The sequence below is a fragment of the Ahaetulla prasina genome, chromosome 1, assembly GCF_028640845.1.
Source record: "Ahaetulla prasina isolate Xishuangbanna chromosome 1, ASM2864084v1, whole genome shotgun sequence".
NCBI lineage: Eukaryota > Metazoa > Chordata > Lepidosauria > Squamata > Colubridae > Ahaetulla > Ahaetulla prasina.
This window is the reverse complement of record NC_080539.1, coordinates 69516567-69542527: the sequence shown is the minus strand read 5'-3', so window position 1 is coordinate 69542527 and position 25961 is coordinate 69516567. Positions and strand designations below refer to the sequence as shown.

Genomic DNA, 25961 nt, shown 5'->3' with positions numbered 1-25961 from the left:
CCTGGCAACTTTAAGACTTGTGGATTTCAACTTCCAAATTCCACACATCCAGCTGGGGAATCCTGGGAGTTTAAGCCTATAAGTCTTGCCAAGGTGCAGAAGCTCTCAGTGTACATACAAAGCAACAGAATCATCATCATCATCATCATTGCAATATGATGGGGCAGTAAAGAAGATAATAAGGATAAATGACATTATAACTATACTATATGGGTAAATAGAAATAGACATTAGACAGCATTGTGAGAATTAGGTGTTCAGCAGATTGATGGTGTTAGGAGGGAAAAAAGTCCCTGTGTCTAGTTGTTTTGGCATTCAATGCCCTGTAGTGGCATGCTGAGGGGAGGAGTTGAAACAGTTTATGTCCAGGATGTGAGGGGTCTGTAAATAATCTTCTCAGTCTTCCTTCTGAACTGCACAATATAGAGGTTTTCTATGGCAGGCAGGCTGGTTGCAATTGTTCTTTCTACAGTCTTAACTGTCCGTTGGAGTCTGTACCAAACCAGGCAGTTATAGAAGTACAAATGACAGACTTAATAATTTCTGTGTAGAACTGTATCAACAGCTTCCAGGACAGTCTGAACTTTCTGAGTCAAGGCAGGAAGAACATTCTTTATTGTGCTTTTTTAATGATGGTAATAATATTAACTGTCCATTTCAAGTCCCGACAGATTAAAGTATAGAACCCAAAAACTTAAAGGACTCTACTGCTGATACCATGCTGTCAAATATAGTAAGAGGTGGTATAATAGGGCTCCCCCTAAAATCTACTCTCATTTCTACAGTTTTAAGCATGTTTAGCTCCAGGTTGTTTTATTCTAAATATATCTAAGAAAGCTTTTGTTGTTTCTTTTCTAGCATCTTTTACCAGTAGCAGCCCATCCTGAATTTCAGCTTTTTCAACATTATTTATACAAAACAGACAATTCCTACACATTCTTCCTTTATGATTTGGATTATTTTCCATTTCTGATATACCAGAGAATCCTACATATACATGAATTTATTAAAATAGGGTTTTTAAGTCCAAGTTATGCATTTGACTACATTAAAATTTAGTTGCTATTCAGTGAAGATTACCAGCATTATATGGTTACTTGCCCCCAGTGTCCTGTTATTTACATTTCTTCAATTAAGTTATTCCTAGTATTTAGTATGAAGTCAAGAACAACTGAAAGTTTATGCATTGCTCCATTCTCTGAAGGAGAAACTCATTAGCAAAATATGCCAGGAATTTCCTGGAAGTATTATGGTTGCAAGGTAATTTAATTCTCCTATTAATTTACCTCATACATATTTGAAAGCTACTTTATGCAATTCAAGTGTAGAAAGCAATCATCATGGCCGAATGGCAATAGTATAGGGGTCTCCAATCTTGGTCCCTTTAAGACTTGTGGACTTCAACTCCCAGACTCTGGGAGTTGAAGTCCACAAGTCTTAAAGGGACCAAGGTTGGAGACCCCTGCAATAGTAGATACCAATAATAGTACTGCTTATTCCTCCACCTACTTTAACTCCAATACACTCTATAGTATTTCTACAATAAATTACTTCAATTTCTAAGCAGATGTCAATATTTAGCATACAAAAACGTCCTCACTGTTTACTATTGCTTCTGTACCTTTTAACGGATCTCATTTTTCTTCATGCCTGCAATCCAAATTCCTGTTTATATATGTCTCAGAAACTAAAGCGACAAAGCACTGTGGATGACTTTGGGGTTGAGCATTTATGTCCTTATTTTAAACATCAATTCAAAATGTAAACGCCTATTTTAAGATTTAACCACTAGATGGCAAACTTGAGGCATTCTTATTTTTCTGTGTTGAAATTAAATTCATCCCTTTGAATTCCAAATAGTTAGTTTGACCAAAATAAATAAATAAATAAAGATGGAATGGAAAATACCATCTCTTAATAGTGTCAGAAGAGCCAAGAAAGCATTTCTTCCTAACTGGAGAACAGGGTCAAAGAGTTTGACTCCACTAAAGCAAAGATTTCCTGCCGATATAGGAACAAGCTTTTAACCCAGTGCTTCCCAAATTTGGGTACATTTTCCAAAATTTGGTAAAAGTGTTTTTTTTCTTTGGGTAATGACACACAAAGCCATTACCCAGTCACAACAGGGACCTAAAGTTTTTTAGTTACACTGTGTAAAAAAGACTTTCTGATAGTTTGAGGTAATGAAAGAAAAAGTTTGGGAAGCATTGATTTAACCCCACAATGCCCACAGGAGTCTCTTTTTAAAATGTATATAGTACAGACTCTATCATTAGTTTGTTAAGTGTGTCATAAAAGTTGAATGGAAGAACCAGGCCCGCAATTATATGGTAGAGATGCACTGAGAACTTGAAACCTGTCATCACTTCTTGCTGCATGTCTGCTTTGTTTACTGTATGAGAACATGGAGTGATAAAGCAACTAGGTCAGTGGGATGAAAAATGAAAGTACCGTATGTTTCTTACAGATATTAAGTGACTTGCTGAAAGATATAAATGGAATACAGTCCTCACTTAACAACCACAAATGGAACCAACAACTCTGTTGCTAAGGGATATAGTCATTAAGTGACACAACACATGTCTATGATGTACTTACAACCTCACTTCCTCTTCAGTTGTTAAATAACACATGACTGTGACTTGCAATTTTACCTTTGACTCTGGAGAATGGAAGAATCGATTGTATGCAGAAGGAGGAATAATTTGTTAAAAGAGAGGGGGGAAAAGCCAATCAGAGTGGATTTGAATTTTAAATATTGGGTTAACCAGGGTTTGGAGTACTTTTGCCCCATTTCCTTTCTAACTTCCACTAGTCTGAATGAACAATGAAGAATGGAATATTAGGCTACTGAAATCTTAATATTCTCCTGGTACAAGGGCTATTGGATAACAATCAAGATTGGAGGACGTGTGGAGACTTCTATATTTCCTAAAATGATGGCTTTTGATCTGGTTAGTGTTAATTGTGTGCTGGCAGTACATTCAAATTGGATATCTGTGTTAAGCATGAAAGAAGACACTGAAATGGTTTTCTATGCAAATGAAGAAAGAATTTAATTTCTCAAAAGCTTTTTTTAAAAACTTCATTTATCAAATAAGGACATTTCATTTTTACCTGATGAAAATTAGATTTGTCTATTCTGGCAAGTAATTTATTTCAACTAATTAGTCACTGAAGTGTAATTAGTTTTGTTTGCTATTTCTCAAAATATAGAGGTACCCAGAGTGAAGCAGAGAAGAAGACAATTGGAAAGAAGAGAAGACAACATGAAACTATGATATATTTAAAAAATAGGACAGCCATATATCTCAGCATACAGAGGATAGCCTTCTCTTTGAAGTGCTGTCAAAGACCCTTCTTGATTTAAAAGCATGATTTATTTTGTAAGACAAGCCTATCTAATTCCAATTTAAGGATAATAAAACATAAGAAATGGATGACTGTGAAATAGTTACACCGAAAGACTCAGGTTACCTGGCACAGAAAATTTTATCCATAAATTACATAGTTTTCTGTAAACTATAGCAGTCTATTGTAAGGAATTATAAAACTATGATGTTTTATTTTTAGAATGCCACATACCTTTAAACTTCCAGTCATGTATCATAGAAAGCTAGGTTTGTCACTTTCCCCTTATAGGTAAAACCTCAACAATGAATATATGGTAACAAAGTCATATGAGAACAGGTTGTAAAAATGAAAAAGTGTGACCAATAATCTGATGTTTGTATAGTATTATATATCTTGAATCTAATGACCTACAACTATAGATAATATATAAAGCAGTATCAAGGGTGGTCTTGGCTGAAGGGCTGCTTAAATTGGCCTTTTTTCCTACTGACTTAAATCACTGATTTAATTGCCCTGGCTTAATCAATTCACCTTGAAAGAAAGGAATAGTCCATGAAGATATACCAGCAATTGGGAGAGAATGTAGTGGTTTAATATCAGCATATGTGTTGCTCTTGAAATGGTCATTGGAGAGCCACTGCTCAGATTAACATTGAGGCTTCAAAACCTGATTTGTTGCTAATTGGACTTTTGCTCATGTATGTTTATTGAAGGAATTATCAGTGACAAATTTAGTGGCATGACTAAAAATTTTGAGCTGTGGTGGCCAAGAAAACCTCTTGTTGCTCCTTACCATTTTATTCATTCATCATGTCTAGCCTGGGTGGTTCTTCAGAGTGAGAAATTGTGAAGTGAGCAAGGATATGTGTGTGTGCCTATGCAGATAGGCTGTACAATCTGTTCATGTACAATACCTGGAGTTTAGGGCCAACTTAGTGCATCTTCCAAAAAGAAGCTGTCTGTGGTGGCGCAGTGGTTAGAATGCACTATTGCAGGCTAATTCAGCTCAGTGCCAGAAGTTCGCTCCTGATTGGCTCAAGGTTGACTCAGACTTCCATCCTTCTGAGGTTGGTAAAATGAGACCCAGACTGTTGGGGGCAATATGCTGACTCTGTAAACTGCATAGAGAGTGCTGTAAAGCACTATGAAGAGGTATACAGGTAGTCCTCCACTTATAACCATGACTGAGCCCAGAATTTATGTTGCTAATTGAAAAATTTGTAAAGTGAGTTTTGTCCCATTTTAAAACTTTTCTTGCCACATTTGTTAAGTGAATCATTGCAGCTGTTAAGATAGTAACCCAGATGTTAAGTGAATCTGGCTTCCCCATTGATTTTGCTTGTCAGAAGATCGCAAAAGGTGATCACATGACCTTGGGACACAGCAGTAGTCATAAATAGGAACCAGTTGCCAAGCATCTGAATTTTGATCATGTGACCATGGGGATGCTGCAAAGGTTGTAACTATGAAAAACAGTCATAAGTCACTTTTTCAGTGCCATTGTAACTTTGAACAGTCACTAAATGAACTGTTGTAAGTCGAGGACTTGGTATAAGTCTAAGTGCTGTTGCTACCTGAGGAAAACTGGTAGCATAGCTGTCCAGTGTGTATGTTAGTAATGGTCATAAAAATAGAACAGGTGCAGCTCTGGCATATTGCTCTGATGCTCTGGTCTGAGAACTCGAAGCATTAAGCTCCCAACAAAAAACACATTGACTGTTTTTCATTGGAGAGACGGATGTGATTTCTCTCATGGTGAGTCAGATGCATCATAGATGAAGGCAGGGATTGGCCCAATATATTACCTTTTCTCAACCATATCAATAGCAAATTTTTGGGGATTGGATAACAGTAGACTTCACTGGGGGATCTGAAAACAATGCATGATCAGACATAAAAATACATTCATACTGACAGATTGGCCCTAAAACATCAAATTTATTCTCCAATTACATACCTAGATATTTCTACTGGATATTACTCATACAAATATAGACTTAGCTTTTGACAGTCAGGAAGATTTTTAAATTATACGAGAAAAATAATTTTAAAAATCTATAGTGATTATATTCCTTGAGTACCATTATTATTTGTCAATGCCAACACCTATGTACACATCAAATTAACTACAAATTTTATGTACATTTCAGAATATTTAAAAATGCCACTATTTGCTTATATATCATAGTTTGTAACAGGAATTGAAGCATCTTATATATCTTAGAGTGATGAAAAGTGTTTAAGCACAAGTGTTTACAGACTGAATTGTCATAAAAAGTTATGTTATCCTTGTTTCAGTGGTAGAGGTATATTATGGTTTTTACATCAGGCCTACTTTTATATTCTCTTCTGCTATCTAAATTCCTTCAACTAAATATTGAATGACAGTAACTGTTACATACCATATGCTTCATGTAAACTTTTACTATTACAATCTATTTGACAGATAGAAGATTACAGTTAAATCCTGTTCATTGAGTAAATTACCAGTTTGCTTCTGGATGGATTTAGCAACAAAGAGCTTTTTGTGTTTTAGTGCACGGATTTGAAGAAAAATAAAAAGCCCAAAGATCTCATCGTATGTAACTATGAGAATGAATAAATAAGTTCACTGTGTCACTGAGATTCAATGGACTCTTTAGGAAGTGGGTGTTTTGTTATTTTATATCCTTAAATGTAGGAAACCAGAAACCTTGCTATGAATTGTTAATGCCTCAAACAGGCTTCAAGAGGTTTAGAATAAATTTTCAGCACAGTGGGACATAAGTTGCTGTTCTGTATCACAATGTCAAGAGCTCCATTACAAATTCTTTGCTTGTCACATTAAGAACATAGCTGCAAAAATGGGCATGAGGCATAACACACAATAATGCTTGAAATATCTGCAAACGTTCATAGAAAACTTAAAAGGGTCATTACAAGTGTAACAACATGGATATCCTATGTCTGCAAATAAAAACCGAACTCCAAGTCTGCCTCTCACAAAATCTCCCATTTGATTCATGGTCTTGGATTCTTATCTTCAACATGCATCATAATCATAACCTCTAAGGGACATAGCAGCCAAAAATGAGGACTAAAATCAACAACAAAAATAGCTAATCATGAATGCATTTGCCAAAGTAAGTGTTGCTTGTTCCATCTATTTAAATTACAGTCATAAAAATATGTATAACAATTAGTATCTAATCTCTAGACATTCCATACAATTATAATATCAAAAAAGTCACATGAACTGATTCAACACTGGAGTTAAGTCCATAAAATATATTGATCTACATACTTTTACAGCAGTAATCACTACTATAGTTGATTTTTCTTGTTTACATAGATGTTCCCAGTGTATGATGAACTCCTTCATTAAGGATTTAAATATGTAGAAGGGAACACTTTTTGCTTTACATGTACATGCACTTTCTAAAAGGGTATATTATACTTCCTGAGAATTATTTTGGAAGAATTCACTTTAAGATTGTGCTAATTCGAAACATTTCATGCAAAATAAAATTATTCTTTTTTTTACTACGACCAAACATAAAAGTTAATGTAGCACAAAAGTTCTTGATTATTAAGATTATCTTTAAAAAAAAATTGAAGGAGTGGAAGGATGATGTAACAGTCACTGGAAAATTGATATTAGCAATGCTACAGACCAGCTTATGCTGACATTATTTACTAAAGCCTACAAAATTAGTTGGTGATATGTTTTAATTGTACAATTCAAATCTGTGGAAGTTTTGCAAATTACGTTTATAATCCTCAGATAACAGCATGTAATGTCAAAACTACAGAATCCCAGATTGTATTAATATGCTCAGTACCATGCGTCACAAAAACTGAGAAAGTTGATACAAAAGTGAAAGAAAGAATGGTAGCACTGCCACAGAAAATGTGATCAGAAATAACATCCAGCAATGGCTACAGCCACTAACCACTGAGTGTTGATTGGATAGTGCTAACTACTATATTTCAGTTTCCTAAAAACAATAGTTCCTCCCTTCCCTCTCACCAGTGTTTACACTAAAGCTGCTTTACCTATATGAAATGGACAACTTAAATATTTGTGTGTACTTTATAGACTCGGAAACTTCAGTTGGTTCAAAATGCAACAGCCCAGGCATTATTTTAATCGGAACTGCAGGTCCTACATTGGCTTATTATAAGCTCTATGTGCAACTTAGAGAACTGGTTTTGGTGTAGAATGAAATCCTTATCAGTTCATACAATATGGGCCAGACCTTACTGCTGTTAGGTATATTCACAGCTGAATCTACAATAAACAGAACAACATACCACACAAATCTTGAGTACCTCTTGTCATAAATCCCATACTCATTTTAAAATTATTTGGACAAAAAAGTTAAAGGAAATATTTACCAGATTGCAACTATGATTAACAAATTGTTAAGAAATACAAGGAAAGATATAATTTTGAAATTATGATGACAAGTTGAAACACTATCCTGAAACCAATGAAATTGAAATTCAAAGGTAAATATAATCTACTTCAATAAGATACAAAAAAATGTATAAGGTAATGACTAGAAGAAAGATCAGTTTGATAGCAGTAAATGTATAGATATAAGACTCATAGTTGAGTATGAACTATTAATGCCATATAGCTGATTAAAAAATGAATTGAATCATTAGTTTGGACTAATAGCAAAATAATATCCAGATTATAAAAGGTAATAATTTCAATCTATTCTGTGCCAGGCTACATATATATATAAAGTACTGGAGCAGGAAATATTTAAGAAGAGAAATCGGGTTGCATCTTACACTGCAGACATCTTCAAGCTCTAAGATTCTACTCTTACTGAATTCACAACATGGATTCATTGCATGGAATCTTTATGTATTGATTTACAAAATGGCCATTTTTATTTATTAATTTAATTTATATTGCCGCCTATTCTCCCATGGTGACTCAAGGTGGCTTACAGAATAGAAAACTACATTTAAACAATAAAAACTAACAAAAAGAATCAAATAAATTGATATACTGCAATATAACAAAATCACCCTCTCAAGCCGGCAACAGCGGATCACATGAGACATTTAATGGGGTCCATCCCACTCTGGATTCCCCAGGCCCACTGGCAGAACCAGGCCTTCAGCGCCTTCTGGAAGAGTATTAGAGTGCGGGCCATTCTAATCTCTGGGGGAATGATGTTCCAGAGAGAGGGAGCCACCAGAAGAAGGACCTTCTCCTGGGTCCCACCAGGTGTATCTTCCTCAGGGATAGGACCCACAGCATTTCCTGCCTCTCTGCTCTGATGGGTCGGGTAGATATGACTGGCAAGAGACAATTCCTCAAATAACCTGGTCCCAAGCCATGAAGGACTTTAAAGATAAGAACCAGCACCTTGAATTGTACCCGGAGCAAATCAGCAGCCAATCCAGCTTCCGCAGGAGAGGTGATACATGCTGACACTGGGGTCTGCACAAAACCATGTGGGCCGCTGCATTTTGCACCAACTGGAGCTTGGTATATCACGTTACCTATACTGTTCACTCAGAAAAGCAAAAATATCAGAAGACACACATGCAGAAAGATAACCATCTTACCTGATAGTACCTGGATGTAGCTGATTTTCAAAAAACAAGGGAGAAGTCTTTAGAACAGTGGCTGAATTCTGCAAAAGTGCCTTTTCTTCTTCTTGGCTCTAAGGAAACCATAGGATAAGTAATGAATCACGGGCTAACTCTCATGTCACTAATGTTGAAATCTAAATATTGAAATCCTTACTTTGAATTCTAACTTGCCACACAATTCTGAAAGTGAAAATAAAGACACCTAAATACCTGCAAGCATTTTGTTTCCTCAGACCACCAAGCTTCAAAATCTTTTTGCAACTTCAGTTTTGCTTTCTCCATGAGGAGCTGCAAGTGTTCAATCTCTATCTTCAGCCCTTTCAAGTGAGTAAACAATGTTTTATAACTGCAAAATGGAAAAGAAAATATTATTACAGAAGATGCAACAAATCTGTTGCAACTAAAAAGCTGTTATGTAGAACTGAACTGAACATCTCTCACCATTTGCTACATGCTCACACATTGCAAGTTGGGAAATTGATTTATTCCTTGTTAGGTATTTCTCTCGTTTATTATTTATTTGTAAAAAAAATATAAAGTCTGCTAAACTTATCATATAGGATATGAATAGAAAATGTTTTCCCCAAATATTAGCAACTTACTCATCTATCAAAGAAATGCCCATTGAAGAGGCCAAATTCTCACTGAATAAATGAATATATGTTTGTGAATTAGACCCTTTTGGTAAGCAGGAACTCTCCAAGTCTATTCTCAGAAATTGTCCCTAAATCTGGAGATCTCTGAGAACTCAAGCTTATTCAGTTCTATAGAAGTGCTTGTCTGACTGTGATCTCCTCTATAGTTCTTTGATTTCTGTCTCACCCTATTGCTTTGGATTTTCTCATCTGCTCTGACCTTAAACTACCTTTGGTCTTCGCCTTTAGAACAATGTTCAGCTGTTCTCTTGCCAGCTTTCCACTATTTTTGTGTTCCAGTTTAGCAAAAGACCCAAAGCAACCAATTGGCACTAAGGTTTGGGGAGACTCTTCTTGAAAAGGGACTTTAGCTAATTATGGGACAAGAGAACATTTAATATCTCTTTTCAATAGATTGACAATCTAGCTAAATCTGTGTTTTCCCATTGCTGAAATATGGTCCGTGTATAGACAAGTATTAAGCTAACATAATAGCATGTATGCTATATACCAGAGGTCCCCAACCTTTTGGACCTCAGGGATCACTAAATTCATATTTTTCAATTCCATGGACCACTAATATGATCTACCTAATGACTGGCTTGGTGGGCGTGGCTAGGTGATCATGTGACTGGGTGGACATGGCCAACTCAATGGCCAATTCAATGTCACTCACATCGAGGGGTGCCTCGCCAGCCTCTACTCACCCCTCTCCTGCCAGTCACTCCTCACCTGCCCTCCCGGGCTCCTTAGGGCCCCAACTGGAAGCAGTTGTTGGAGCTAAGCAGCCACCACGAGAAAGCATTGGTAAAACAGCTGGCTCAGTTCAAATTGGATCTGACCGAGAAGGAGGCTCAGCAGAAGTACTTCACTCAAGACTACAACCATAGGTTTTCCAAGCAGAGGGAAGACCTGCAGGAGTGCAAGGCCAGGTACCAGCACCTGGAGGCTCAGTGGGCTGAGTTAGTCAGCCAGTTCCAGGCCATGATGCAGTCCCACTGGAATAAGGCCCTCTGGCTCCTTGCCACCAGCGGCACTTCCCTCCAGGCTTTGCCCAAAGCCCCAAACCAGGAAGCTGAAGCAAACCCCAAGTCAGAATTTCTGCCCCCCCTCCAACCTGCACAAAAAGACCCTGAAGGGGGAGACTCTCTGCAGCAACACAAATGTTCATTGCATGTATCCGGCCCAGGAGCCATAGTTTGAGGATCCCTGATTTAGTGCAATATAAAAAAAAATGGAAATAATTTTTCTGCAGACCACCAAAATTTTCTCATGGACCATCAGTGGCCCACGGACCACCAGTTGGTGACCACTGCTGTGTACAGTATATGAAATGTACATGTTACTTAGCATTTAGCAACTTACTGTATACAAGAAACATGCATACTACGTTAAGTTTTTAACATATATAATAATCAAGCAAAGAGAACCTTATTTTCTTCTGTTCAATTTGTGTTCGAAGTGCCTCTTCTACCGGATCAGGTTGATTCATTTCTCGAGGACTGATTAGAGCTGCAAATTATAATCACTCAATGTTAACAATTACATAAATAAAGCCAAAGGACACAATTTAAGTTGTGGAATTCTCTCTCTCCTCCTTAAAAAGAAATGGTATAAAAAACATAGAGAGATGTATAAAATACTCTTTTCCAGTTTTCTTCCCACAACCAGCCTATGAAGTAGGCTAAGACAAAGTGTGGCCCTAGGTTATTCACTGAACTTCCATGGCTGAAGATGGAGTTATATCTGTCTCCCCTTTGTTCAATAGAAAATACATTATATAATATTAATTCTATATGAATTATTTGTTCCAATTCATCTCTTAAATTCTCCTCTAACTTGTCTCCAACAAAATTATTTCGCTTTTAATATTACTATCTTGCATTTCTCCCAGTGATGCTGCTGAAAAAATACCTTGGATTTCCTTTACTATGTGCTTTATTTCCTTTACAGTAAATTTTTCTTCTATCCTTTCTGTTCTTGGCAAAGTCATTATACAAAGTTGATGAAGTGAAGATATTGAATTAATAATTCATGAATGTATATAAATATTTTCTTGGTAAACAGAAGAAATAATGTCATCTTTTAATAAACTATTTTATTTATTTATTAAATTTATATGCCCTTTAATGCCCTTTGAACTGTAACTCGTATGGAAGCCAAATACATTTCATGTTTAGATGTGTAAATTGTAAAAAGGTTGATAGCTTCAGAAGAAAGATCAGTAATGCCCTCAAAATGCACTGTAGAATTTATTATGAATATTCTCTGGCAATCTATTGGTACTAATATAATTTACTTTTTAGTGCCTCTCTAGACTGAATAAAGTACCACATTTATCTCCTGTTTATAATTCCCTGTTTAAGGAAATATGCAGTGACCTAGCTATTAATATGCTAAGCTTAAACCATGACCAGCTAACCATAATGGTTGGCATGAAATATAATAATAATAATAATAATAATAATAATAATAATAATAATAATAATAATAATAATAATAATAATAATATCAGAGTTGGAAGGGACCTTGGAGGTCTTCTAGTCCAACCCCCTGCCCAGGCAGGAAACCCTACATCATTTCAGACAAATGGCTATCCAACATTTTCTTAAAAATTTCCAGTGTTGGAGCATTCACAACTTCTGCAGGCAAGTTGTTCCACTGATTAATTGTTCTAACTGTCAGGAAATTTCTCCTTAGTTCTAGGTTGCTTCTCTCCTTGATTAGTTTCCACCCATTGCTTCTTGTTCTACCCTCAGGTGCTTTGGAGAATAGTTTTGACTCCCTCTTCTTTGTGGCAACCCCAGAGATATTGGAACACTGCTATCATGTCTCCCCTAGTCCTTCTTTTCATTAAACTAGGCATACCGAGTTCCTGCAACCGTTCTTCATATGTTTTAGCCTCCAGTCCAGGGTTGAAATCTAAAATTCATATCTAAATGGTTGTCCACTAGGACTCCAAGATCCCTCTCACAGTTACTACTATTGAGCAAGGTACCACATATACGGTACCTGTGCATTTTGTTTTTTTGGCCTAAATGTTGAACCTTACTTTTTTCACTGTTTATTTATTTATTTATTTATTTATTCAAATTTATATACCGCCCTATCTCCCGAAGGACTCAGGGCGGTGTACAGGCATTTAAAAGACATATAAATACAATATAAAACAATTAAAAAACTGATTCTAACAAGCCCGTAAACTTAGAATTAAAATATCAAATAAAACCCAATTTAAAACCAATAATTTAAAATCTAGCTCAGCCCTGCACAATTAAATAAATACGTTTTAAGCCCGCGGCGGAAGGTCCGGAGGTCCGAAAGCTGACGAAGTCCGGGGGGTAGTTCATTCCAGAGGGTGGGGGCCCCCACAGAGAAGGCCCTTCCCCTGGGTGTCGCCAGACGACATTGCCGCGCCGACGGCACCCTGAGGAGACCCTCTCTGTGAGAGCGCACGGGTCGGTGAGAGATATTCGGTAGCAGTAGGCGGTCCGTAAGTAGCCCGGCCCAATGCCATGGGCGCTTTAAAGGTGGTTACCAAAACCTTGAAGCGCACCGAAAGCCACAGGTAGCCAGTGCAGCCTCGCAGGAGGGGTGTTATACGGGAGCCACGAGGGGCTCCATCTATCACCCGCGCAGCCGCATTCTGGACTAACTGTAGCCTCCGGATGCCCTTCAAGGGGAGCCCCATGTAGAGAGCATTGCAGTAATCCAGGCGAGACGTCACGAGTGCGTGAGTGACCGTGCATAGGGCATCCCGGTCCAGAAAGGGGCGCAACTGGCGTACCAGGCGAACCTGGTAGAACGCTCTCCTGGAGACGGCCGTCAAATGGTCAAATGTTGAATTTCATTTTGTTAGATAGTGCCCAATGTTCAAGTCTGTCAAGATCTTTCTGTATCTTGAGCCTATCTTCTGGAGTGTTGGCTATTCCTGCCAGCTTGGTGTCATCTGCAAATTTGATGAGTTCCCCATCTATCCCCTCGTCCAAGTCATTGATGAAGATGATGAAGAGTACTGGGCCTAAAACAGAGCCTTGGGGTACTCCACTGCATACTTCCCTCCATGTGGATGTAGTTCCATTGAGGACTACACGTTGAGTGCGGTTGGTCAGCCAGTTACGAATCCATCTGGTGGTGGTGCTGTCTAACCCACATTTTTCTACTTTATCTAGTAGTAGGTTATGGTCTACTTTATCAAATGCTTTACTATATGGTAAGCCAAAGCTAAAAAACTATACTATGGTTTAGTACATCAACCTAATTCACTCTACTTCTTTTGCAACTGCCAGTGTTGGTCATCCTGAAATGTAGCACTTTTTATCTGTAAGTAGAACTGAACCTGCCAATCAATTGTTAGTTTCTTAGCTGGTCCTAGCTCCAAACACTTACTGATTCGTACTAAACTTATAAAAACTTTTATATAATATCTGTAAGAAATAAATTTTGCATGTAAAGCTTTATTGGTTTATTGGAAACCTCTTGTGCTTACTACTCTAGTATGTATTGGGATTCTCTCTAATTATTTTTTTTTGATAATTTCTTAATATTCAACGGATATTTGGTTGGCTTTTATTTATCTGTTTTTATTTTTCCTATATTTTCTACATTTTTTCCCTACTAACTTCCTAATTTCTAGAATCCCAAATTAACTTTAACAGGGCAATTTATTCAAATGTAGGCTACACTGGTAATGATATACAACCTTAGCATATTTTAATGACATTTACTCACAGGTATTCAATAAACACTTAATATTTAATTTACTAAAAGAAGGTGCAGAATTGAGATACACAAACACATAGTTGCATGTGCAGGTTCTCTGATAGGTATGAACTTGCTGAGCCCTATGGAAATCTTGCACAATATTTCCCCATTCCATGAAGTAGTAGTGGATTGCTACATGCGCTTCCAATTTTTTCTTTCAGGAAAGTGACTGACAGTTCCCTTTTGGAGCTGGGAATGAAACTCTAATCTCAAATGACTGGGAAAATGATGGGACTTCAGTTATTAAAATAATAATAAAATAAATAATTAAAAAAACAAAACAAAAAAATAATAAAGAGCATTTCTAAAAAGTTCACAAAAATAATACTGACTACTGTATAGATCTGCAATAGAAAGGATAAAAAGAAGCTCTGAAAATATTAGAAATAGTGGTGAGCATTGGCTCAGTTGAAAGGTCTTTCCTGCCTCTGCAAAATAGCCATTGAACTATTGCAGCTAGCTTTTAAGAAAGTAAAATGCTCCAGTGCAAATGGACAAGCAAAGGTAAGTTAAGGTAACATAAAGATAAGTGCCTGTAACAGGAAAATGTATATGGAGGTTGGATTCATGATGAGAGGGAGGAGAATAAAGGCTGGCATCCATTTCTGGCTTCAGAAAGTGGTTCCTGTCCCATACTGGCAATGCGTCAATCAGACAGTATGGCTCACTTTATGGTCATCAGGTCTGAAACAAGAAAGGCACTTACTTTTCTCCTCACTTTCAAAGAGCAGGATTTCAGAGAATGGGGGGGGGGATTTAGAATCAGATGTCCAGTCAGCAACTGCTAACGGACATTTGTAGATGTCAACAATAATATAATATATACAGTAAGACAGAGAGCCTTTTCTGTTTGGTATCTGCCTTCAGACTCACCCCAATCCTGCCGGCTTTTTCCAAGGCCTTAAAGACCTGCTTTTGCCAACAAGCTTGAGGCCCTGGTGGTGTGGGTGAGCCCATTTCTTGGCTGTGTTAACTGGGATGATTTTTAGTGTTGTAGACCGGTTGCTCAGATGCTATTCATGTTATTTGTAATTTATTTCTTGTTTTTCATTGTTAGTTGCCCAGAATCATGTACAATATTTGAAGAATAAATTAACATAGATGAAATACATAAATATGCCAGTCATTCATCAAATATTAACAAGTAATAGTCTGATCTGGGACAAGCATATGAACATCTCAGATAATTTTTCAGGCCTAAATTTACTTTAAATGTTATTTTTTTTTTACTACATTATTACAACTAAAAAATGAAAAAGGGAAGCAAGTTTAACTGTATTAGAAATTATTCGGGAAGACATTTGAACAAACTATAGACATTGTAACATTGTGAAATCTTTGCAAAAGGCACTGGGAATCAATAATAGAAGTAAAAATGAGGAACCCTTTGTTTCTAGACTCGAAATAACACTATGCTAATAAGACAGTGCAAAACTGAAAACATACTTGTTGGCAAACTAGCTTCTTTTTATGCTTCTTACTTTATTTTTGTGTAACAGAGCTGTTTTGTTCCTATTGTTATGCTTTACATACCATAAAGTTTGATTTCATGCTAACAACATATTGTTTTTCTGAATTACCCCACACTAGTTTTCAAGCATTTTCTAAAAGTCCTTCAAATGACTTTTTGTTTGTCTTCCATATGAATATTTTTTGTTCAAAGGAATTAGTCTTTGTTCCTTCTTCTTTCAAGATGATTAAAAAAGCCCCATTAGTACAACGTTCTTGCATCTGGTTGAAACAGTGTCTTTCCCAAAACCTTTGAAAGAGATTCAAAGAGTTAAAAAAGAAAGAATAAATAGTTTTGAGACATTTTTATGGCCATGTGTGTGAAAAAGTCACATTTGGAAAGTGCCTAACTTTCCCTGCATCAGGAACATTTTGTATAAACCTAAGATATACAATTCCATAGTATATAAGAGTCTTAAGTTGTTTTTCTGTTCTGCTTTTCATTTATGCCCGAATAAAAACCACAACATAGTTATTAGATTTTATCACAACTATTTTTCAAGGACTACAGCAGCAACATTCTTAGAACTTGGCCAATCACCAACTGAAAAGGATATTTATTTAGAGAATACTATGCCAGTAAAATAACATTAACCTCACCAAATTTCAACTTCAAGAGTATTATAAATCAGACCTGTTGAACCTAAGATCTGCAGCATTTTTGCTGGGGCCCTGTTCAATCTCTTTGTGATCCCACAAGAGCACTATTTGTTCATGGTCCTTCCCTACATCTTTACAGAAACACCCAGCCACTCAAATATACAATGTGAATGGGAGAAGGCTCAGATTGTTATGTTATCTTTTTTCTAAAGTGAGACATGTGCAGTGGAGTTGATACCATTTTTCCAGCCTGTTTCACATTTTAGTTATCACTCCAGACTTAAACTAAATAATAAATTAAATGTATTAGTTACAGAAACAGAAATGGAAATGAAACAGAACAGTAGTGGGGAAAGAGACAGGAAAAACAAATGGAGGCTCACAGAGATACGTGGGCAGAAAACAGTGAGAAAGAGACAGGAGGAGGGAGGGGAGAGATACAATCACCCAGTTTAAACAATAGATGACACAGTAAACTGATGTTTGCTCATTACTAGTTCAGATTGTTGGTAGAAGCTAGAAGGTAGGGAAAAAAAAGAAAGGAAGAAGTGATAAAGTACCGTAGTTGATAACAAAAAGAAAAGGGAAAGGAATGATATAACAATGAATACTGGGAAATAATGTATCAGAGATGCAAAGAAAAAAATATAACAAATTAGAAAGGAAACATTTCAGCTGAAATTATAATAAATACTATGCAAGAATTAATTTAGTGTGGCTGACATTTTGAATTGCTAAAAATTTTAAAATGACTCTGTAATGTGCATTGTTTACCTCAGTTATATGGAACGTTCATAGACTTGAGAGATATAATCAACTTTAATCTGAATTTACAATGAAGCAATGTTTTGTAAAATATACAATCGTGTCTTGTTTAGACACTACTCAAGACTGAACTTTTAGACATAAATCTTCACCTCTGAGCAACTACTGTAGTTGATATGTTTATATATCTACATCAGCCACTAGAATTTATCTGCAATTACATCAGGAGTGTTCCATTTGCTTAGATGAAAATCTATGAAAATGCACAGTATCTGGGTTATCTAATAAAGTATGCAATTTGTACATGCATATCATTTAAGATTAGATCAATTTTTCTTTATTGAAAGATGCCATATTATAACTTGATAATATAATTACAGGAAAGAATTTTAACCACCCTTGTTTCCTCAAAGTATCTATTCACTGGATTCAAAGCAATATCTCCCATGACAGCCAAATGAGGAAGCCTTGCCATACACTTGGCAACTTCTGAGGCAGCCATAATTTTCTCTGAAACTTGACACAAGCTAGAAAAGTAGAGCTATGTATAAAATTCAGAGGAACACTTCCGTTCATCCTTACATTGTCTTTATAATTAATTTATTTAAACTTTTAATTTATTGAAAATTTCCATTAACGAGTAGAATTTTAATAAATATTCTAATGTACATAATAGTCTTCCTCAACCTGATGCCTTCAAGTATGATGCAAATTTAACTTCTAAAAACCCTGCCATTCTGGCTGTAATTTCTGGGAAGTGTTGTCTGAACACATGTGGAAAATGCCTGTTTGAAGCCGATAGCTGTAAAACATCAGTGTGAACACTATTGATAATGAACGCTGAGTAGAATTAAACTATTACTAATTAAAGCCATTAACATATTTGTTAACTTAGCTTCTCATTGACCTTGTCCCAGAATTCCAGTTTCCTCAGACCTATTCCAGTAAATCGAAATTATTGGGTAACACATTTAATTGTAAGCTGCCCAGAATCCCCACAAACTGCAAGATGGATGGCACATAAATGTAATAATTATAATTATTAATTATAATAGGTTAATAGTTACTTTCATATATATAATTGAAGCACATAATTATTACAATTGTTTTTATAGGTTACATGAACATATTGCTCCCTACCCCTGCCCCTAGACCATGAATTAGTATGTTCAACTCAAGTTTAACACACAAGCAATTATTTTAATGAAGTAAATTTACTTTCTATGCCTTTTTATTTTTCTTCGCATTGCTGTTTTTGCAGATTTCCTGCCAATAAACTCATTTGCTATGGCACTGAAGAAATATGAAGTTTTTAAGATTTAAATCAGTCAGAATAAATTCTATTTTTCCCTAAGGCAAAATATTCATGGAATGTTTTGAAGTGCATATCTAGATATGTTACCAAAATCTTGTTCCAGAATTAATGGAAAATCTATGTTCTTAACAAACATCATCTGAACAACCTATTTTTTTAGTCTCAGAATTTCAGGAGTAACTGTTAAGGATAAGTAATTCCAATTATTTTATTCTACATATAGAAATATTGGGAAAAAAACTTTTTATATAGAAGGAATGCTCTAAAATGCCTCTAGGAGTCACTACTGAAAGTGATGATAAACAATAGCTAAATAAATAAACAAGCTAAATAAATATTTAGCTAACACAGACAGATGTGGATTGTTATTATTTCAATTTGAATCACAAATATTCAAAATAGCAAAATGTACTATAGCACTGAAATTAACTGTGGTATACTGAAATAAATCCAACTCATATTCAGTCTTCACATGCACCATCATCACTCCCCCATGTTGCTGCTCCACCGTAACTTCCTCTTGGCCACATGAGTTGCATGTGATTTTGTCACTTGTTCAACAAAAATCAGGAAAAAAATGAGTTCACCTTTTATTTCCATATCTGATAAGTGTTCTTATTGCAGGAGTAATTTCCTTTACAGAAAATAGTCTCTGACGATGAAGTGAAAATGTTTTGCAATAATATATAAATATATCACAGCGATATTAATAAACATTAGGGAAAGGTTTTCAATATTTTTCGTGTAAACTAAGGTAAACAATCTGTAACCTTAGGATCAGTGGTGGGTTTCTACCAGTTCGCCCTGGTGGGATGCTCCGCCCACCCACCCATCATCACAGACATTCTGCGCATGCACAAAGTGCCGGGTGCAAGCAAAACACACACATGCATGCACTCACAGTTCCAAACCGGCAGCAAAGGTAAGTGAAACCCCCTATTGCTTAGGACCATATGTATCTCTCAACTAATTTAAGAAAGCTCTTAGCTGAGTTTCAAAAGCATTTTACAAAACTCCCTCTTCTGTTGCTGTCTATGACAAGCGAAATAAGAGAGTATCAGAAATAGAAAAAAGACAAGTCAAAATAAAGACACACACACACACACACACACACACACACGTATGTTTTGACACGTCTTTTTTTCTATTTCTGATACTCTCTTAGATTATATATACACATTATATACACACAGACACACACATAGGCACACACACATGCATTGTATCTGCTACTATCTGCTTTAATCCTATCCACTAGGGACCTGTAGCCTCCAACAGATGGGGATATCCAAAGACAAAGGTTCCTCATTTCTTGGCCAAATTCTAATTGTATCTAACTAATTATTTCAATCTGCCTAGCAACCAATATTTGTGACAGACAAGTCCTTTTAGAAGTATGACTTGATTGGCTGGGCTCAGAAATTCAGTAGCCTTCCACACCCCCACAGATCTTTTAGACATAAAATTATCAAAATGGCATACACAATTCACCTTCCCTTAATCCTCAGATCACAGTAATAAAGATGTGTCATAATGTCATGTCTCTATGTACAGGACTTTCTATTAGTTCCACCACTACCTTCCAGGGGGGAATATAATGTCTCCTGTCTCCTGCTAGTCAATGTAACTACATACAAAAATGTTGCACTGACCAATATCTATCTATGATCAGTCTACAATAGACAGAGAAAACCGTCAATATAATCTAGAATCCTAATATCAGCATTTAATAAATGTTGGGTTTATCTTCTCAACCTCAACAAATTTTTGGAAATTTTCTTTTGGTAACTTTGATATAATCGTAGTTTGTTTGTAGCCCTTCAAATGGCTGGGAATGGGACCACAATATTTTTTATTCTGTATTCTGAGTAGGAGTAGATACAGAATAATATCCTGCTGGAATATGTTACTAGGAAATGCCAATCATTTATCTAACCATCAGTCATCTAGCATGCAGAGATGGCATGAGAAGAATTTCTAGATAAATCATCTTTCTAAAATCATCTTTCTAAAAACCTAGAAAGGGCTGAATATAAAACTATTGTTAAATGAGAATTCTGCATCCTAAGGATATTCCACTGAGAAAATAGATTGCTATTATTCAAAATGTTTGTAATTTGTCTCCATCAAGAAAAGCACTTAAAATAAATAAAAAAGATAGCTAAAAATATTAACACCAAGATCCCCAATGGAAGCATTATCTTGAATTTTATCCTGGGGTTTTAATATATAGTTATGTTTACTGAAAAGAGTTTTTTATTACATCATACTTTTACAGTTAACAAAACAAATCAGCAGAATAGACACCTGATTTCATTTCCCAGAACACACTGAGCAAATGACAATATTTAAGTCACATAATAAATGTAATGTATCTTTAAATATTTTGGCGGGAAACAAGCACGTTGCTGATTGGTTGAAGCCGCCGGTTAGACTGTATATAAGGAGAGGTTTTTCCCCAGCCTGGTTGCTGGGTTCACCATATATTAAAGAGCTGTTGTCACTACCCTGGTCTCCAGCCTCGTTACTTCCCGAACTTAACACTGGCGACGAGGGTGGGATCTAGAGGCTAAAGAGCACCAGGAACGAGCTGAACGCACGGAAGAACCGAACCCAGCAAACTCAGGGCAGAAACGCGGAGATGGCCAGCTACACTCCGCCCGCGCCGTTTGACCCATCCAGGAGAAATGGGAACGACATGACCCGTTTGAAGCTTCCTCGAGGCAAACGAGCTGCAAGGAGTGCCCGACAACCGCAAAAGGGCGTACTTCCTGAGCCACTGCGGTCCCGAGGTCATCGACATCGCGGAAGCCCTGGCAGAGCCAACGCCGGTACAATCAGTATCGTGGCAAACTCTGCAAAACCTGCTTAAAAACCATTTCGCGCCAACACCGTCCAAGTACGTACGGCGTTTTGAATTTGGAGAGCGCAGACAGCTAGAGGGCGAATCCATCAGCGACTACATGGCCGCCCTGAGGAAAGCCTCCAAGGACTGTGGGTACCGAGACTTGGATGAGGAACTATTAGAGCAACTCATCCGTGGGGTCAGAGACATTCGTTTGCGGAGGCGGCTGCTATCAAAAAGCAATCTAACGCTGGCAAATGCTCTGGACGAAGCCAGAGCTCATGAGATGTCCACCCAAGCGGCGGAAACCCTACAAAAGCCACTCACGCCAACGGCGAGCGCAAAATCAACCCCGGTCCACAACGAAGAAATCCAGACCGAATCAGACGGCGAGGATGAGGAAGGAGTTTGCCTCACCGAGAGAAGGGGCAAAGAAGACCGGGATGAATGCGGAAGTTGCGGAGGGCAACACCAGCGTCAACGATGCAAGTTCAAGGACGCTACATGTCGGCGGTGCGAGAAGAAGGGGCACCTGGCTCAAGTCTGTCGAGCACCCCAACCTTCCCGCCGAAAATTCAAACCAACCAATCAGAGCGCGGGATCGGCAAGGCGACCCGCGATTGGTCAAAACAAAAAGGGCGCGAATTCAAATCGAACGACCGTGATAATAGGCTGTGCAGCAACCTGCGTCGAGAAGAAAATCTTCACAAAACCGAAAATCGAAGGAGTGCCGTGCTGACTAGAAGTGGACACAGGGTCAGCGATCACAATCATGTCCTGGGACACTTTTGCGAAAGCTTTGCCGAGAATCGCCAAACGCAAACTGCAAACACAACGGCTACGAGTCCACGACTACCAAGGGAATCGCATCCCTGTTTGAGGGACCACCTCCGTCCGCGTCGAGTACGGACCACACAAGAAGACCCTGCCCATCACGATAGTCGAGGGGACCCTGCCAAGTTTGTTGGGACTGGACTGGTTCCGTGCATTGGGCATGGGAGTGACTGGCATCTACAGAAGTGACTTTAACTTAAAAGACACACTCATGGACGAATTCGAAGATGTGTTCAAGGACTGCCTGGGCAAGTACAAGGGGACCCCTATTTCCTTTAATTTAGACCCCCAGGTAGCCCCCATACGATTAAAAGCAAGGAGGGTCCCTTTTGCCCTTAAACCCAAGATCGACAGGGAGATAGATAAGCTCATCAGTCAGGGGATACTGGTGCCAGTCGATCATGCAAAGTGGGAGATGCCAATCGTCACCCCAGTGAAACCAGATGGGTCAGTTAGAATCTGCGCTGATTACAAGGCAACGTTAAACAAAGCCTTGCAAAAAAGCGCTTACCGGTCCCGTGGTACAACACCTGCTGCACTCGCTGGGGCATGGGCACGTCTTTGCCAAACTAGATTTGGCCCAAGCCTATCAACAACTGCCAGTAGACGCCAACACAGCCGAAGCCCAGACAATTGTGACTCACAGGGGGGCTTTCAAGTGTACGCGGTTACAGTTTGGGGTGAGTGTGGCACCGGGTCTATTTCAAAATTTAATGGAGCGACTTCTGCAAGGGCTCCCGGGGGTAGTCCCCTATTTCGACGATGTTTTGGTATCTGCCGACAATTTAGAAGAATTGGGAGAGCGGTTGAGAAAAGTTCTGGGCATTTTCCGGTCAGCCGGTCTAAAGCTTAAAGTGACAAAATGCCAAATAGGGGTAGAGTCCGTAGAATTCTTGGGTTACAGAATAGACAAAGAGGGAATTCACCCCACCGAGAGCAAGGTCAAGGCAATAAGAAAGGCTCCAGCGCCCACAAACAAAACAGAGCTACAGGCATTCCTGGGTCTAGTGAACTTTTACGCGGTCTTTTTGAAAAATAAGGCAACCGTTGCCGAGCCGCTACATAAGTTACTGGGAAAGAATACTGCTTGGTCTTGGGGAAAGACGGAAGCTAGGGCTTTCGAAGCAGTAAAAAACCTACTCTCGAGCGATAGCTTACTAATTCAGTATCATAGCACAATGCCATTGGTATTAGTTTGCGATGCTTCCCCTTATGGAGTGGGGGCTGTGCTCAGCCACAGGCTTCCAAATGGCACAGAAGCCCCAATAGCCTTCTACTCCAGAACGATGTCCTCAACAGAGAGGAACTATAGTCAGTTAGATAAGGAAGCGCTAGCTATAGTGTCAGGGTAAAAAGTTTCACGAATATGTTTTGGTAGAGACTTTGAAATTGTTACAGACCATAGACCACTGTTAGGGTTACTGGCTGGCGACCGCCCAACGCCTGTGGCACTTTCGCCCGATTGACCCGATGGACTATCTTTTGGCCGCCTACTCCTACAAACTGCAGCATCGCCAGGAAAAGAGTTGGGGCATGCGGACGCATTAAGCAGATGCCCACTACCAGGGGCGATCGAGGACCCCACTCCGGGACGCCCATACTGTTAATTGACTCTCTGGACTCTGGCCCAGTCACGTCTAAGGAGGTGGCTCGGGCGTCATACCGACATTATTTTGAGAACTGTACTTGGTTGGGTACAAGAGGGTGGCCCGCTGCGGGCGGCGTTTTAAAGAGTTTGTAAAGAAACGTGGGGAACTTTCGGCTCAAGGGGTGCCTGCTATGGGGGATCGAGTGGTGATCCCAGAGAAATTGAGGAAAAGGGTGTTGGATCTCCTCCACGAGGTCACCCAGGGATCGTAAGGATGAAGGGTCTAGCGAGAAGCTATGTGTGGTGGCCTTTAATGGACTCAGAAATTGCTGAAAGGGTAGGGAAATGCCAGGCCTGCCAAGAGTCCAGACCGCTACCCCCAATGGCCCCGGTTCGGGAATGGGAGAGACCCCAAGGGCCCTGGTCGAGAATCCACATTGATTTTGCCGGCCCCTTCCACGGCCAAACCTTCCTGGTAGTAGTCGATGCCTACTCCAAATGGCTGGAAATCATTCTCATGAGATCCATGACAGCCGAGGCCGTGATCTCAGTCCTACGGCACCTATTTGTAACCCATGGGTTGCCCGACACACTAGTTTCCGATAATGGCCCGCAATTCACGGCAACCCAGTTTGAGGAATACTTAGCAGAAGAGGGCATCCGACATGCCCTCTCGGCGCCTTTCCACCCTGCGACGAATGGCCTTGCAGAGCGTTCCGTCCGGAGCGCAAAAGAGGCATTGTCCAGAATCAAGCCAGGCGACTGGCAAACAAAAATCGATGTTTTCCTGGCCGTCCAACACAGAACCCCCTGTGTCACAACCGGCAGAAGCCCAGCAGAATTATTAATGGGCCGAAAACTCAGGTGCCCACTAGACCGTTAAATCCAAACTATACACCAGAGGGTTACAAGGGGACTTGAAAAACAAGAGGATGGAAATAGGCGACCAAGTGTGGGCACACAACTATGGTGAAGGCCCAATCTGGGTAGCAGGACAAATCTTAAACATAACAGGTCCAAAATCATACTTGGTGGAGTTAAGGGACGGCCGAGTATGGAGGCGCCACATAGACCAAATACGAAAACGCATAGCCGAACAATCCGATCTAGACGAAACAGGCCCTGACTATACAATGTTTGAATCCACAGCTGACTCAAACCCGGGAAAGTCGCAGGACTTATCTGAGTTCCGGGAGGTCCAGCGACGCCAACAGGTTCCATTAGAAAACAGCAGGGACGACTCTGCAAATAATCCAGGGCCGGATGGCCTAGAGGAGGAGCTGAGAGGAGCAAACAGCTCCTCCGGTCAGCTCGACCCACTCCCAGGGAATGAACTGCGCAGGTCCGAAAGAGTCAGGAGACGCCCAGCCTATTTGCGTGATTACGTTGAAAAATAATATGTAAATACCATGTAAATAGGGGTAAAGTGTTTTCTGGGAGGGAAGGAGTGTAATGTATCTTTAAATATTTTGGCGGGAAACAAGCACGTTGTTGATTGGTTGAAGCCGCCGGTTAGACTGTATATAAGGAGAGGTTTTTCCCCAGCCTGGTTGCTGGGTTCACCATATATTAAAGAGCTGTTGTCACTACCCTGGTCTCCAGCCTCGTTACTTCCCGAACTTAACAATAAATATCAGCCCACAGTATTACAATAAACTTAAAAGGATGAATAAGCTTTAAAAAAACAATCTTGGAAGATGCAAAATTAGCAAAATGACTACATGTCTGGTGTTAACATATGAAACTTATGATCTCCCATTGATATATATGAAGGATATATAAAGGAAGTTTACCAAATTATACTAATGGCATATAAATTATTATAGGTCAATATCTGCTCAAAATTGCCAGTTATGTGTGATCCTAAAAGAGACTACTTAACATTTATTCCATGTAGTAGTATTTCCCACATCAGTTTCACAGAAGAATGAGAATCATAAAAATTTGAAAACGCTCCATGTGTTTAAAGGGGATGCTTGCAAACATTTGATTGCACTTGCTTTCTTTGTCTGCTCTCATAGATTGTAGTGTCACAGTTCATCCCAGGATAATGTTTAACAAAAACAAACCTAGGCATAAATCAGCATGACCCAAATGGCCTCAGATGATTAACTCCATAACTTGCGGTAAAATGAAATTTAAACAGCTAAATCT

General features: G+C 38.6%; 1 protein-coding gene across 1 annotated transcript in view; it reads right to left on the bottom strand.

Annotated features, from left to right (window-relative positions):
- Window positions 1-25961, bottom strand: part of KIF6 (kinesin family member 6) — a 138041-nt gene that overhangs the window by 10595 nt on the left and 101485 nt on the right. The window contains exons 17-19 of the mRNA XM_058166959.1: window positions 11018-11099; window positions 9163-9298; window positions 8926-9023 (exon numbers count right to left, since the gene is read on the bottom strand). Of these exons, the coding sequence (XP_058022942.1) occupies window positions 8926-9023; window positions 9163-9298; window positions 11018-11099 (316 nt within the window). The remainder of the gene's footprint in view (window positions 1-8925; window positions 9024-9162; window positions 9299-11017; window positions 11100-25961) is intronic.